This window comes from Podarcis erhardii (genome assembly GCF_964252035.2).
Source record: "Podarcis erhardii genome assembly, chromosome: 8".
NCBI classification, from domain to species: domain Eukaryota; kingdom Metazoa; phylum Chordata; class Lepidosauria; order Squamata; family Lacertidae; genus Podarcis; species Podarcis erhardii.
The window spans coordinates 60,681,440-60,698,132 of record NC_138499.1 but is presented as its reverse complement, the minus strand read 5'-3'; the positions used below and the strand labels follow the sequence as shown (position 1 = coordinate 60,698,132).

At 41.2% G+C, this 16,693-nt stretch overlaps 1 protein-coding gene and 1 long non-coding RNA gene across 4 annotated transcripts in view; one reads left to right on the top strand and one right to left on the bottom strand.

The window, feature by feature from the left end:
• LOC309348368 overlaps positions 1-5,363 on the top strand; it is a 28,011-nt gene extending 22,648 nt beyond the window's left edge. Inside the window, exon 3 of the long non-coding RNA XR_014159357.1 lies at positions 4,907-5,363. This is a non-coding gene — a long non-coding RNA (uncharacterized lncRNA). The remainder of the gene's footprint in view (positions 1-4,906) is intronic.
• MBOAT1 (membrane bound glycerophospholipid O-acyltransferase 1) overlaps positions 1-16,693 on the bottom strand; it is a 41,558-nt gene extending 24,865 nt beyond the window's left edge. For 2 of the 3 annotated variants that reach the window (XR_014159338.1, XM_081873421.1), the window contains exons 1-7: positions 16,530-16,693; positions 6,537-6,682; positions 6,079-6,156; positions 5,507-5,602; positions 3,132-3,187; positions 833-887; positions 78-261 (exon numbers count right to left, since the gene is read on the bottom strand). Coding sequence is in view for 2 of the 3 variants with exons in the window: in XM_081873421.1 (XP_081729547.1) it covers positions 78-261; positions 833-887; positions 3,132-3,187; positions 5,507-5,602; positions 6,079-6,156; positions 6,537-6,682; positions 16,530-16,619 (705 nt within the window). In the remaining variant the exon portion in view is untranslated. The remainder of the gene's footprint in view (positions 1-77; positions 262-832; positions 888-3,131; positions 3,188-5,506; positions 5,603-6,078; positions 6,157-6,536; positions 6,683-16,529) is intronic. The other variant, XM_081873422.1, reaches the window with a different exon arrangement.

The window sequence follows — 16,693 nt, the reverse complement described above, 5'->3', positions numbered from 1 at the left end:
GTATTTAACTACAGCAGCAGCTGCTGCAAAAACAACTGAAGAGTTTGAAAGTAAGTTCTTAGTACTTTACAACCTACCACTGGAGAAGGATCAGGGAGTCCAGCGTGACCTTTTTGCTTCCAGCTGACTTCTGATAACTTCATCTGCACATGTCTCCCTTCGATGAAGGCTATGTAGTCCTTGAAATTGCTGCATGGGCCAGCTATGATACTCAGGAAGTTGAGCTGATAGCTCAGATATTCCAGTAATGAAGGTCTTGTTCTACCAAAACAACCACACAATAATTATTTCAAAATATGATTTTTTAAAAAAATAATGTGGGGGAAGCGTAGATGGTTTACTCCTTTAAAAGTATTATGGGGAGCAATTCTGAGCGTGGAAGAAGTTGGGTTGAACACAAAGTCACTGTATTTCTATGTGCTTGTTTTCAGGGCAGTGGGCATGTGTTCAAGCTACTTCTAGATCAGTCTGTCTTTACTCAAAGACAACAAAATAATATATACACAAGACACAGAGTTGATATGACACAAGAGATCCATGATCAAAGCCTCCACTAGGCATGGATAGATGGGTCTATTTCTGGTCTATGTCAGTTTTGCATGTGCTCATTTATAAATTCATCCCATTCTATTGCCACATGAATCAGTGCTGTTGCTGTCTTTCAGAAAAGCTACACATATTTTTTAACCTGGAAGAACTCCTGCATATTAAGCCACACAATGAAAACTTCCACTTAAGCTATTCTATATAAACACACATAAACAATACAATCCAGGTGTGGGTTTTTTGGGGTGGGGTGGGGAACAGTTCAGTAAAAGAGATGCTTTCTTACTTTATAGCAAGCAGGTTTTGTTCAGCAGTTAGTTCTTCAGCTTTCCGGCCTATTCCTAGCAAGAATAAGTGATACAAGAATCAAATCACATGTTGGAGAACGATGGGGATGGTACATATAATTGTCAAATATGCTGCTAGTGTTAGCAAGTATATTAATAAATACTGTGTTTTCACACATTTATTCTTGGCCTCTTCTCCATGGCCTACTTTCTTACATCAGTTTATTACCAAGTTAAGAAACCTCCAACATACACAAAGGGCCTCACCAATCAGACAATTTTCCACCCTTGGCAATGAATGTGTGTTTCTTTCTGAGTTGTTCTGGAAGATGCACAAGTCCTTATTTCCATGATTTTAGTTTTTCTTCCTTCCCCACTCTTAAATAAAAACAGAAGCAAACTACTGCTTAGTTCTGTACCCAAGTGGGGGGATGGGCAAATGTTTTTTGAGAAGCAATGTGAGATAGGTAAGATTCCATAAATGTGACCTAGTTATCGAACCAAGCAAGAGAATCATGACAACCGTCAGGATCTCCATACTAGACCACAAACCTGGAATTTAGCAGATCTGGTTACGAAGCCTCAATTCTCTTCTAAGTATAGAGAAAGCAGCAGAGCAAAAGGGGGTGGGTGGGTGGGTAGGTGGGTGGGTGTTTCAGCTTTCCTTTCCTATTCTTAATTCCAAGCAAAGGCTGCCAGACTAACTGCAAAAAGATGACTTAATATCTTGGCAATTTCAGCATAAACTTTCAACTTTTCCTAAAAGGTTGCCAGTGTATATTTAGAGAGCTTGGTGCAGAAGACACTGGAAGCCCCTTTGTTTCTGTGGTATCACTGTACCGGCATTTGCTTTAAACAGAAGTTGCTTCATGTCCACATGGCAATGGTTCTGTGACATTGCCGCTACCTTCCCACAAGCACAACCCTTTCCTTTCCCCAGTTGGAGGCGAGATGGCCAGAACCATACACAGTACTCCAAATGTGGTCTCCCACCATGGATCTGAATAACAGCATATGATATCGGCAGCTTTATTTTCCAACTCCTTTCCTAATGATTCCTAGCATGGAATTTGCCTTTTTTTCCCCACTGCATCAACATCTTCATCAAGTTATCTACTCTGATTATAAGGTTTCATTCCTGGTCCATTGCTGCGAGTTCAAAACCCATGAGCATATATACAAAGTTAATAATAATAATTTATTATTTATACCCGCCCATCTGGCTGGGTTTCCCCAGCCACTCTGGGTGGCTTCCAACAAAACACTAAAATACAATAACCTATTAAACATTAAAAGCTTCCCTAAACAGGGCTGCCTTCAGATGTCTTCTAAAAGTTTGGTAGTTATTTTTCTCTTTGACATCTGGTGGGAGGGCATTCCACAGGGCAGGCGCCACTACCGAGAAGGCGCTCTGCCTGGTTCCCTGTAACTTGGCTTCTCGCAGTGAGGGAACTGCCAGAAGGCCTGAAGAAGAAGAAGAAGAAGAAGAAGAAGAAGAAGAAGAAGAAGAAGAAGAAGAGTTGAGTTTGGATTAGATATCCCGCTTTATCACTACCCGAAGGAGTCTCAAAGCGGCTAACATTCTCCTTTCCCTTCCTCCCCCACAACAAACACTCTGTGAGGTGAGTGGGGCTGAGAGACTTCAGAGAAGTGTGACTGGCCCAAGGTCACCCAGCAGCTGCATGGGGAGGAGCGGAGACACGAACCCGGTTCCCCAGATTACGAGTCTACTGCTCTTAACCACAACACCACGCTGGCTCTCCTCAGCACTGGACCTCAGTGTCCGGGCAGAATAATGGAGGTGGAGGCGCTCCTTCCCCCCCCCCCAACATGCATCATTTCACACTTGTTTACACTGAATTGAATTTGCCATTCCCACCCCATTCCTTCCCCTTCTGGAGCTCTTCACAATTTCCTTTTGTTTTAATGAAGTTGGCTTGGAAAAGCACTGAAATAAAAGAGCAGAGATTGAGGGGGAAGGGCTGAATCCACTGTCTTGCAGAATGACATTCACTGTGCAACAGAACTTCCCACTTCCTTTACTCATCCTGCACCTCCCCAAATCTGTTTGGGCAAGTTGGGGGGGGGGACCCTGAGCAGATTTGGGGGATGAGAAGGAGAGCAAGTTCAATTGCGCCAACACCCATGAACACAATGACTTCCTTGGATATAACCTACAGGAGGGTGAATGACAGGTTGTCATTCCATTGCGTGGGATAAGAGTGAGTGAGAGATTGCAGTGATGTGAAAAACCCTAGTGTGGACAGGCCCTGGGCTGGAAAATGTATCTTTTCTTACCATCATGTACTTGGAAGGCAAGAGTAGTGATCTTCTGTATTACAATCATCAACGGACTATAATGAAATACAGGAAAACAGTGTGCATCACATGTTGCATGGTACAACATTTGATTACATATTTTCACATTCTGGCTTAAAGGAGCTCAAAGCCATGTACTTGGGAGTTATCCACATCACAACAGAGAGAGGTTTGGAAAGATCATCCAATGACCTATCAATCTGAATGGGGATATGAACTTGGGTTTCCCTGGCCCAAGTCCAACACTCTATCCACGATGTCATATTGCCACATGAACTTTAATACCAAATACGACCAACTAACAGGCTATATAGATCACTTCTACTCAAGCATGCGCTGGACTACAATGACTATTATTTTAACTTTTATACTGCAAAATATTACACATTTCCTAACTTGGTGTACTGCACTTAAGTTGACAAAATTATTCACAGAGGTCTTTGCCACTTAATGCACAGAAATGCAATTAAATATGGGGCATGAAGGAACTATTAAAGGACAATGAAGTAAATATGAATGCACTTAATCTGTCCTTAACGCGTCTTCACGCATCAAGTCTTGACTACGGAAATGAACACTTTACAGGGCTTGAAGACTGTTCAGAAAATGTAAGTCAAATGTGGGGAACCTGTGGTCCTCCAGTTGTTGCTGAACGTCAACTTCCATTAGCCCCAGGAAGCATGGCCAATGGTCAAAGATGATGGGAGTTGTGGTCCAGCTACATTTGGATGGTCAGACGTTCTCCATACCTACTATGGTATAGAACAGAGTAGCTTACCTCCTGGCGGGGTGGGCAAAGAGACACAACAATACAACAAAGTGTCTTGTTGATTTACCAGTAGTGTTGTTTAATGCTTTTTCCAATCTTTTCAGTGTTTCATTGCGTTCTTATGTTTGTTATTGTCTTAGTCATATTTGTAAATGGTGTTGAAAGACTGGGGAGGTGGGTAGAGCTATTTGGAATAGGTAAATAATATGTGCTAGCTCTGAACAGTCTCATACACATTGTGTGGTGCAAATACCCACATCCTCAATTAGGAATGAGATAGAAGCACACACAGGAGGGAGAATACCCCACACCTTCTCACAAGTCACTTGTATGCTGTTTACAGCTGACCACAAGTTTGTGCACAAACGTCTGAAAGTTCTCCACTACTTTGGGAGGCACCCCTTTAGAAGCCTGATTTACAGGGCAATCACTTGTTTGGGAAGTCTCAATGAGTAGCAGAGGTTTCTTGCTTCAGAGCCTCATGCATAAATGCACAGACAATTGTAAACAAAGGGGTGGTGTTTGTTTACATGTGAACAATTCAAAAGCACTAATGTTGCCCACTAATCCGTATCTGAAACAGATAGTAAGGAGGTTTCTGATTATGTGTGAAGACCTAAAAGAGGCAAGGCTCCCCAGCTGGCAAGGAATCTGAAAACAGATCAGGGTGCTCAATCACACCAGAAGCCACTGGCTATTCCTCTGAACCACCACCAGTTGTTATCATTTGAAAGCAAACATGCGAGAAGTTCAGAAACATTAAGAGCACGCATAGAAGAGAGCAACTCACCGACACAATCCTCTTGGCATAAGAGAAGACATGCAGTTACAGAGAGAAGTAGCAGTATGAATTAAATGCAAACACCAACATGTAGAATATATCGACAAACAGAAACAGTGTTAATGTTTTAATACTGAAGCAAGTAGAAACCAAAAACAGAGAAGATGAAACTGAGCAATACGCAAAACTTTACTTTATTCACAGGTTCGCGATTAAAAGTAATCATGCTGTGCTTGACCGATTATTTTCAATATGATGCCTAACCTATTTCTAACTCTGCCCAGGTATGTTCATTTAAATCTTTTGGACTTAAACGGGGTTTGATATGTCCCAAGTGAACTGTTACAGCAAGATGGCAGAATAATAAAAGCAGTACAAGACTGTCTTGTCCACAAGAACAATTGTCGCACGTTGAAACACATTGGACCTCTTATACACCTCAGTCCATGTTGTGAATTGGGGGGGGGGGCAGTTAACCTGTATGCCTGAGTCCCTTTCTAATTCCTGGATCCAGCAAGGATGCAATTGCTGGACTAGCCAGGCCAACTTCTTGGTGAGATAATGGTGAGTGTGGGCCGTTAACATAATAAAGAAAGTGATTTCTATGTATTATTGAATAAAAACATTTTAATATTACAAATTATTTCCTCTTTCTTTCATATCCCTGTTCCCTCGTGTTTTTAAGACTGTAAAATCTACAGGCAGGGATTGTTTTGCTTTAATTAATCTGGGAGCCTTTTTGGTTGAAGAGGGGCCTGCAAATACTCTAAATAAAAGAAATAAATAACTTTTATCACTACTTACCCAGAGAAATCTGTAGTGAGGATACCATAGTGGAATATGTATATCCGGCTAATGTGGCATAACGTGAGATATCCCATAGCTACCATAAAAGAGTACCTATAATCGTAGACATTTAATACACAAAACGTAAGTCTTACCAAGAACAACTGTAATAATAATTAAAAAAACCCTCAAAACAACTGACTCCCAAACCAACATGTTGATTCTGCCACATCAAGGGGTTTGGGACTTTCAAGCTTAATATGTGGCATCAAAAGGTTGTCTAACTACCTCTTGCAAGTGCATATCGCTTTCCTAGAACTTCCTACCCACTAAGTACATCCAAATAATGATTACTGGTCTCCCATGCATAGCAATACATTTGTCCCCAGTCATATCAGAAAAAGCAGTCCTGCCTTCATGAACGTGAAGAAAGGCAAAGCAAATCTTTTGGTGCAATCTGGGTGCTGCCACACCACTATCAACTAACTGCACACAAAGCTCCAGTGAAAGGAGGTGGGGAAAAGGACACAGTTATAATAAAAAAAAGGATAACCTAAAACACGTTACTTACGGTAGCCATGAAACCTCACCTGTGAATGTTGGGAATGCTGGCCACATGCAGGATGCTGTAGCTTATCATCACTAGCATGAAAATATGGATGGAGTACCTTAAAAACAAGAAAACAAGTTTCATATTCAAAGATCAATGATGGATACCAAGGGAGGGCAAAAACCTTTTATAAAGTAAATAAGCAATATAGAACGAGAGAGCAAACACAAACTCCACTCTCCCCCAACCCTGCATTCCACAATTGCCTAACTAGATCCCTTTTCAAGTTACGGTATTTGTTCCCAAATCACTGAGTTTTTGGATACATCTCTCTCTAAAGTACTACTTGCTGATAAAACAATTTCAAATTTGTTTCAGGAGTTCCCATAGTTGCTCAACAGCATGCCTTAAAGCATGGAGAGTGCACATCTCTCTCCACGACTTCATGCATCATCATCTTTGTTACAATTATTAGTTATTTAGACAGCAATTACTCACCAACCAAAGCAGAAAACAGCAAAATATACTCCAAATATGGTGGCAAATGCGTGACGAACAGCAGAGCTGGCATGGCTGGGACTTAAGTACAAGCGAAACCAAAAGGCGGCCAAGAGTGCAAAGAGCTGACAAGCAACAAAATTGACCTAAGGAAAGATGAAAAGAGATTGCAATTGACTTTTGTTTGTCAGCATTCTCCTCACCGCCAAGAAAGACCTCTTGGGTACAATCCTGGACAAGTCGTCGTGTATTTTCCCCGCACAACTTAGCACTGCACTTTAAAGAATGGGTGCAGAAGTAATTTGGAGCTGCCACAAGAAGACGGATCTGATGACCATCAAAATTGATAACTTGGGACAAAAAGTGACTAATTTGGGACAAAAAGTGAACATCTATACAGAAACTATTCAGGAATCGATACAGGAATCTACTTTGACATGGCAAACTGGGGAGAAGGCGAGGGAGAAAGTTGTTGTTGTTGAACCTAAAGTAATACAAGTGGAGAGGGAGAGAGCCCCAGCCTTACAGAGGCAATTTGGTGACTATAAGTTGTTGCCTTCTATGATTGAATTCAGAGAAAGATTTTGAGGATTGGAGTCCTGCTTGGACTGGAGAAGGAAAGTTGGATAGATCACCTCATGCAAGGATTTACTGACCTTTGGGACCTGGACCTGGGTCAGGAGGAGATTGGAGCTGTGGGGACTTTCAGATTTGGAGGGATTTTGAAACACGTCCTGAAATATCTTTTGGATTTTAGTTTTAACTATGGAGATTTGGCTGACCTGTCGAGAAGGAATAAAAACATTGCTAGGTCGGAGCTTCCCCGAGATCTACTCTTCAGTATCAAAGGAAGGAAATTAAGAACAAGATCAGCAGAAGACAAAGTAAAGTGCATGTATAAATATGAAGAAGACCTGCAGAAGGGACTTGGAAAAGAGTTAAGAGCCTCGGACAGAAGATCACCAGGTTGATGGACTATATGGAATTGACGGAAATGACTGGCAGAATCCGAGACCAGGGAGAAGAGATGGTGGAAGAAGATTGGAAAAAGTTTAAAGTCTATTTATAGAAATACTGTAAAATTAATGAGTGTCAGAAAAATGTTGGAATGAAATTATATGGCTTTAGTAGAAAAGTTATAAGGAGTTAAGCATAAATAAGTATTATAGTATTAATGGAAAATAAGGTTAAAATAATTTAAGATAATTATATGACAGAAAATAGAGAAAGATGGAAAGGAATTGCTGAAACAATTAATAGAAGTGGAATACAAAAAGGGAGGTGAGAGGAAGTTGATGAAACAAGGGAATGAAAGATAAGGCATTGAAATGGTATGATGTATGTTTTTAAATTGTTTTTGCTCTGTTTTGTTTAGTCTAAGGTGTTAATGTTGCGTTGTGTGTTGTTTATATATTGTATTGTATTGTTTTTTCTTTCTTTTGCTTCTTTTTTGTAAGGTTTAAAAGTAATAAATATTATTTTTTTTAAAAAAACAAAACAGAAGTAATTTGGAGCTGCTTCCTCAAAAAATATTCAAAAGACACCTAAAGCTCCCAGTAGGATATTTCAGAAAAAGAGGTTTCAGACCTTCCCATTTTATTTTAGGTGAAAGGAGCCTCTTCATAATTTGAGCTAGATCTAGGCTACATTACAGTGGTACCTTGGTTTACAACCATAATCCGTTCTGGAGGTCCATTTGTAAACCAAAACAGGTTGTAACCAAAGGCGCGCTTTCGCCAATGGGGCCTCCAAAAAAAATTGGTTCGTAATCCAAAATAAAAATAAAAAATGGGTTGCAATCCAAAAAAAAGGTTGCAAACTGGGACACGCACTTCCGGGTTTGACGTGCTTGTAATCCAAAACGTATGCAAACCAAGACATATGCAAACCAATGTACCACTGTAGCTGAATACAGATCTCAATGAAAAGAATGGAAAAGGAGTGGAAGAAGAAGAAGAAGAAGAAGAAGAGGAGGAGGAGGAGGAGTTTGGATTTGATATCCCGCCTTTCACTCCCTTTAAGGAGTCTCAAAGCGGCTAACATTCTTCTTTCCCTTCCTCCCCCACAACAAACACTCTGTGAGGTGAGTGGAGCTGAGAGACTTCAGAGAAGTGTGACTGGCCCAAGGTCACCCAGCAGCTGCATGTGGAAGAGCGGAGACGCGAACCCGGTTCCCCAGATAACGAGACTACCGCTCTTAACCACTACACCATACTGGCTCTCCACACCATACTGGCTCTCCATCATAGGCATGTCTTATCAGAAGTCAATCTCACTGAATTCAAGGGAGCTTTTCCCAGGGACTTGTGAATAGGACCAGGTAAGTGAATATGTGTGTGGTAGTTCATTATTAGTCTGAATCCAGCAAATTGTTTTCAGGCATACGCCCAGGGTGTTTTTATATCTACACCGAAAAATGTAAAACATGAATGTGACAGATGTGTGTCTTGTACTGGAACACTTGATTAGGTCCGGTTCCCTGTCAAGTATATACTGAGTGGTGGCAAATCCAGGTTTTTCTTGCATAATTCATTAAACTGCCCAGCAAGCAAGCCAACAGCAAAAGAAGTTTGCTATGGCTAGTTATCCATATCTCCTGCAGTTGTTGTTTTTTAACTGGTACATTTAGGACAAAGCACATTAAGGCAAATACACAGGCACACTTAATGAAAAACCTAATTTACCACATAGAATTGCTCCCTTTCAAGAGTAAGAAAATGTCCAAAGGTGGAAATTTATTAACAGGAAAGCCTCAAAAGAGAATTAAAAACAAGTTCCCAAGAAAGTTTGCAATTTAACAGAGAAGTCATGGAAATCAGAGAAATATACATGTGCGTTGGGAAGAGTGTTGCTTGTAGGAACTTAAATGGCAAGGGAGAAAATTGGATAGTTCCCTAGATGCCTACATAAGAAATCAACAGAAGTACATTGTGGCTTTTTGTGAGACCAAAAACTGTAGAAGACAAACATTCATATTCCAAAGGGGCAGAATTTCCTGTAATGTGTGCATGTACACCTGCATACTTTCATGGCATACTTGATACGTCATGGTATACTTAATTTCTTCTATACATATAGAATACCAGTGGGACATGTTAAGCTAAACCCACTAAATGTTTACTATAGGAATATGCTAGGATGAGCTACTTCTGCTATCAAGGCGTTGCGATTCTTAAGTTGTGTACATAAAATGAAGCAGATTGATATTTCAGAAAAGGTTTCAAATGCTATTGGCCTACGACTCCCCTTGCCTGGGACTGAGGGGAGTTAGAATCCATATCTGGCTTATAATAGTCTGCTGAAAGAAAGACAACATCCATATAAATACTGTAAGTTATTTTGTACAGCACATATGTGTTTGTTTGTTTTTAAAGCTGGAGTGTTATTTTAAAATGGAAAATTACAGTCTTCCAAGGAGGGCATAAAAATATGCACACACATTAGTTTGAAACAATTACACTTTGTAGTCATCTTTCTTAATTTCATGCATGAGCTCTCACACGGTAAATCTGACTGTGTTGTGGACTGAAGTCTAGCTTCCAGCAGTAAGTTCTGCTTCTTTCCCAATTTAAAAAACCTTCTGAGATCTGAACTCAAAAATTCAAAACAGATGTTCTTGGGGGATTACCATGATGAAACAGCTGAAGGAATAATCACTAGCAGCCCTGGCAGAGAAACTGCAAAACAGATGACAGAGTCCTTAGTCAACAAAAAAAAATAAAGAGGAAAATCCTTAGTCAACAACGGTGTGAAGAGGAGAAATGTTTAAATGTAAATCTGAAGAATTAAGTGTTACAATGTATGTTTGTTGACTCTGATACCGTAATCGTTTCTACTCAGGTTTTTTTTTATGATTGATTGAATGAATGAGTGGCTTTGATCCAGACGCAATTTTATTTGCTTCAAAAAAAAGTCACACTGAGCTGCCATTTCTTTAAATGTTGCCCAAGAGTTTCTGAAATGTTCGGCTATGAGCAACAAAGTTCTGCCACTATTCCACAGGATGGAAATTGCAGAATGCACAAAGAAGTATACAAGGGAGACACAAAACTCCTACAAGGGAGACACAAAACTCTTTCTGCAGCCTGCCCTTGCTTTGCTTGTAGGCAATCTTGTTTGCGTTAACAACTGTTACTGCAATGTCATTGTGGTGCTTGGCACATAGCAACCAAAATAAACAGGAGGAAATGCATAGTATAATTTTATATAATGAATAATTTTAAATGAGAGACTAGAGATAAAAGGGGAGTTGTTTCAGAAACCCTATAATTTATACGCTGAAAATGATGGAATAAAGGATTATTTCTATGATTATGACTTTATTTGATTGTGTAATGCCAGTATGGGTCAGAATGGAAACTTTCATGAAAGGATAATATTTGTTGTACTGATTGATAAAACAAGCTGCAAACTTCAAGCATCTAAGCACCAAACTTGTACGTATAATGGAGAAATGTGTTTGTTTTCTCGCTAAATGAAAACTCTTTTTTTTCCTGGGCAAATAAGAAGGCAGCACCTTTTGGCAAACAAATGTTCAGTAAGCTTAGGCACAGACATGTTTGCATTCTGTTATGACAATACTGATAGGATTGTTATGAGTTTGTGGGTGCTAGGCACTCCTAAATTCCTGGAACCAGTAGGTGTTAGAATTTAATCAAGGATCCAGGTGTTAAAACTCTGGGTACCAGACCCATGTATGTATTAATCCAGACCCGTGTGTATTAGGCTGTGTGCTAGACACTCCTAATAATTTAATTAAGACAAGTGTTAAAAGGATGAACTTCCTGGATTGAGCTGATAGCCTGGGAATGGGCAATTAAGAACAAAGGATCAAGGGACTCTGCATGAGATGGCAAATTGATGAGACTCCACCCACCCTCAACCGATAAAGCCAGAGTTTAGAGAGATTAGAGTGAGAGTTGCTGCAATGTGTCCTAGAGAGAAAGAGGCAAAGCATGATGCTTGATCTCTTCTGGAGCCCTATCCTAAGCTGTGCCTATGGGAGAAACAAGACCTTCTTGGAGTGCTGATGCTATGAACCCCTCCAACATAAATTCAGGTTGTATATATGTGTAAAACACACACACACAAACAAACAAACAAACAACTCCATATATAATAAAGACACCACAGCCTCCAGTGTGCCTCATTCCCAAAGGAAACATGGATCCTGGATGTGCACCTGGAACCCCTGGAATCTCACGCCACTCGGATTGGGGTGGTCTGCAGCAGTATTGAACTAGACTTTGCCACTCTCCTCCCTGACAGTCAGGGTGGAGTTGCCAAGCCCTGTGGTGCATTCCAAAGGTAAAGCACTTGACCTTCAGAGGCAGTTAAAAATCTCTGTGCAACAGTCATGCTGCGGAGGTGGTTGAACTTGACTCTGCTTCCAGGAAGAAAGAAAGGAATGTCGGGGGGGGGAAGTCAACAGGGTGAGAGTTATACCAATGAATGTTTCTTTCAATCCATCCTGTTGACTTTTTTCAATGTCTGCTTCATCCTATATTCTACATTCGCTTTACTCTTCTGCAGCGGCCCTTATTGAACTCAGTGATTAAAGAAAGGAGATGCAAATTCACAGAATTCATGTGAAATAATAAATAAATAAATTTGCCATGTATTTTGTTGGTACTATCTACAGAAGCATGGTTCCCATTTCTTATGTGTGTTATACATGCAAGCCATTCACAGTAGGGCAATTCTAAAGGCTGCTAAGCACACATATGTTTGCTCAAGCAATCCCCAGCTATGTTATTGACCCCTTTAAGATATGGTGCTTACTGTTAGTGGTTGATTTCACTTAGATTCTATGTAGATTCTAATACTTATTTTATGTGTTTTTAGCATTTTAGAGTTTTATTCTGTAATCTGCTTTGGGATCCGTGGATGGTAAACATTCCAGAAATGTTTTTAATATACAGTGGTACCTTGGATTAAGTACTTAATTCGTTCTGGAGGTCTGTTCTTAACCTGAAACTGTTCTTAACCTGAAGCACCACTTTAGCTAATGGGACCTCCTGCTGCCGCCGTGCTGCCAGAGCATGATTTCTGTTCTCATCCTAAAGCAAAGTTCTTAACCTGAAGCACTATTTCTGGGTCAGCAGAGTCTGTAACCTGAAGCGTATGTAACCTGAGGTACCACTGTAAACGAATTCTAATTCCAGTGCAAGACAAACTGTAGTAGCCTTATAATAAATAGTTTAAGAAGTGAATAAATTAAACTCTCCACCCCACATAAAATGAATATCCTATTGGCCCCGCCCCTTTATTCAACAAATCCACCAATAAATGTGTGAACATTACAAGGAATTGTTTTCAGAAAGAAGCTGACAAACATGCCCCTTTTTACCCAATTCCTCAAACCCCCACATCTTCCCTTTCCTTAGCTACATGCATATAGTTTCAACCTTCACTTAAGACAGGCAAACTAAACAACACAGAGATTCAGGTATATACGCACTCTCCCACCCCCACCCCTGTGATTGTAAGACTGCATCATTATTATTTTCTTCCACACTAAGTGGATTGAACCAAATATCACACACAAATAATTTCTGTATTCAGCTCCCTTTTTCTAATTAAGTTTAAAAAAGCAAGCAAACCTCAAACAGTAGACCCTGCAAAACTAAAACCAACTCATCCTTGTTCCAGAGAGTCCTTTTTTGTGCTGCTTTTAAAACCTAGTACAATAAATCCTTTGGTGCCTGGTTTATCTCTCAGCACAATCTGTAAGTGGAGCCCATTTTTTCCCCAGTTAGTGGAACAAATAGTATCACCACCACAAGCTTCCTCATTGCTGAGGGAATACAGAAAGGGCAGCAAGTTCATGGCTGCCTCAGAAAAACCTAACAAGGAAAGACCAATCACACTCGCTGCCAGGAAAAGAGCAAGCCTCCCACGAGCCTTGAAAGAAAATACATCACTACTGAGCTGCACATCCCATGTTATAGTTGTATTGCCCTCCCACCGCCACCCAAGTACATCTGGCACACGAGATTTTGTGCTACCACAATATGTTGTTCTTATTCATTTCAAAAGTTCCTATCCCAACTATTTCTGCAAAGAGAGACTCCAGGCGACTAACAAACAGTGAGAAAAACAGAACAAAACAAACAGAATCACCTAAAAATACTTCAATATATACATTCAACAGGATCCACTTAACAAATTCCAGCAGCACTGAAACAATATGGAGCTAAGACAACAAAAAGTACACAACCAAAGGCCTTTTAAAAACTTCAGGTCTTCACCAAGCGCCTGAAGCAGCATAGTGACAGGGCATTTCAATAAGGTGGGTGCCGCAAAAGGCCTTACCTCTTAGTTAATACCAGACTTTGCAGCTGTGGCCAAGAGATGTCCAGTGGGGCCCCCAATGATTACTGTCATGTAAAGGATGAACGTAAGTTTAGTGGCCGAGATTAAACCCAATCGCTCTAAAAACCTGTATAATAATTCTGGGACAAATTGATCATAGGGGGGGCCCAAAGTCAACAAACCAGCCTTGATATATAAAATACTCTTAAGATATTTAGTTCAATACTTGCAGCAATAAAAGATTATTCTTCTCAAGACCTAACCGCTGTTGTGCCGTTGGATTGTACCTGCCACCATGTTAGCCAAGGTGAAACTATTGTGCCACGCTCACTAGTATGGACTATAGTACTAATGAAGGTATCCATGCCTCCGTGGTAAACTTCTGAGCTGAGGAGCAAAAAATAGCATAGTTCAAGTGAATCAGGCAGGTTCTATAATCAAACCTATGGGTCTTTCTTTCTATAAGCACCACAAACTCTTCACTGCCACAGGTTGCCTACCCGTGCATTAACACAGTGACATAGGCAAGTGGTTTGTTTGATTTACCAAGTGCAGAAACAACAGTAAACAACCATATCTATATTACATCAAATTTGTCTTATTAGCTGAAATGTTTATAGCAAAGCAAACTGAATTAAGGCACGTGAAGAACTTTGGGCACTCTATTGCCAAAGCCAGCTCAAAAGTTACAATTCCTGGGAGTAAGCCTCACTCAGTGGGATTGTGTCTGAGTGAATATAAATAAAATCAGACTCTAAAGCTGACATCCTGTCTGGCAAGAGTATTAATGACTACCCACTATTTCAGAGCTGAATTCCTGAAATTAGATTCCAGTTCCACCAATGTTAAGGTGGAGGCTTTATTGTCTTAAAAAAAAAACCCCACAACAACAACAACCTGTAAGCAGGTCAAGATGAATTCAAGGAATGGACAAATAATAAGAAAGACAAATGAAAACAAACTGATTCATGCACACACTCTGAAACTGTACTAGTGTTTCCTCAATCCAAATGCCACTTGGTCAGATGTAGCACTTCCGGCTGTTTTCTACACAGATGCTTAAGGTTTTTTTTTTTGGGGGGGGGGTTAAACAGTTTGTGAACTGCAGCTTTAAGGAGACCTTATATACAAAGGCAAGGTGCTTATGCACACCTATGTGGGAATATACCCTCTTCCATAGCAGTGGGACTGATTTCAGTGCCAACCCAATATTTCGCTGCCTGAGGACATGATCCACCACCCCAAATGCCACTAACAGAAGCTACCCCAACTGGCAGTTCAGTCTTACTTCAACGTTGGTGACAGGACAACACCCTCTCCCACACCTAACTATCAGGCAGGTTTGCACAGCTCTGTCCTCCAACATCTTGCTTGCTGTCACTCACTCACCACCCACCAGCACCTGTGTCCTGAGGCAGCAGTCACATTCTGCCTAACGGTAGGGATGACTCTGCTTAATAAGCACATCTTAATCAAGGATCCGCATGCACAATGGGAAGGGGGTGATTTTCAGGAATGAGAAGTGTCCCTGCAATGCATCTAAACCTTGACAGCACGTCATCCTAACCCACAAGGTGATGGCTCCATACAAGGGACAGGTGATATTATGGTTGTCAGCCTCATCTATGCACGTGGTGCTTCACAGAGCAACAAGACAACTCTCTGGCCCAAGGAGCTCACCTTCTGAACATATAACAAAGGGAAGGGCGGGTTGTAGAAAACAGGGAAGGAAGGTGGCGTGATGTAAACATAAGAAGAAAGCATCTTCATTTCAAAGACGGGCTTAATTTCAATTTAGTTGCCATGGGAAACCTTCCACAACAATACTTTCTTTTTTTGGTTGCTACTTCCTGTTCATTTAGGCTGCTGCTTCCTGCGCATGTAAGCATCAACGGCACACTGCATCACTTGCACCTAGTGACTGAGATTAAGTACTAGTCAAACAACACACCCCATTATGCTTTCTTACACAGCCTAGTATCCGTCAAGTTTTTCCAACGGTGACCAATCTTTAATACCACATTAGGAAGGAAAAAAAAATCACAAGAACAGGCAAGTCTCACAGGTCTCCTGACTTTAAGCGCCTGTCTTCTGGGAGAGGCACTTGACAAGCGGTACACCTAATGACAAAAAATTGGAAGAGTTTTTGCAAATCAACCAAACCCAACTCTTCCTGCTTTATCATTTCTGCCTGGGGGAGGGCGGAGTGTAAAAAAGCTAAGGTAAATCGGTGCCATAGATATGACTCACCTTAGGTTTACCTGTGACTCAGTTTGGGGTCCCAACCCATTCGATGAAACCCAATATCGCCATAAGGCACACCGATTGCTACCATGCAAATAAAGCCACAGTTCTGAAACCCGAGCCTTTCCAACTATTGCGGGTGCAATCCTACGCTCGCTTATTTGGAAATAAACCCCGTTAAGCTCAGTAGTAGTAGTAAACATGCACAAAGACTGGGCTTTTCGTTCTTTATCATTGCCCCACAGAAAACCACCCTTGTGTAGACTGGGGGGAAAACAAACAGCGCGATCAATAGGGAGAGAGAAAAAAGTCCTGTTTGGTCAATTTCTCTTTTGAATGAAAAACCACCACCCGGATTTCCACCACGTACCACAACCCCCAAGAATCGCGAGCTGCTCCTTTGCCCGCTTGCAAACCGCTCCGAGTTCCCCTCACCTGGTCCAGCGGGATGCCCAGGAAGTCACTCAGCGGGTGCAAAAGGGTGGACCCCGTGGTCCTATAAGGGATCCGGGCCGCCTCTGCCATCGCGCATCCCGGCTCGCCTGCAGCCTCTTCCCTCCCTCCGGCGCCCCGCCTGCCCTCGCCCGCGGCCCTGGCGC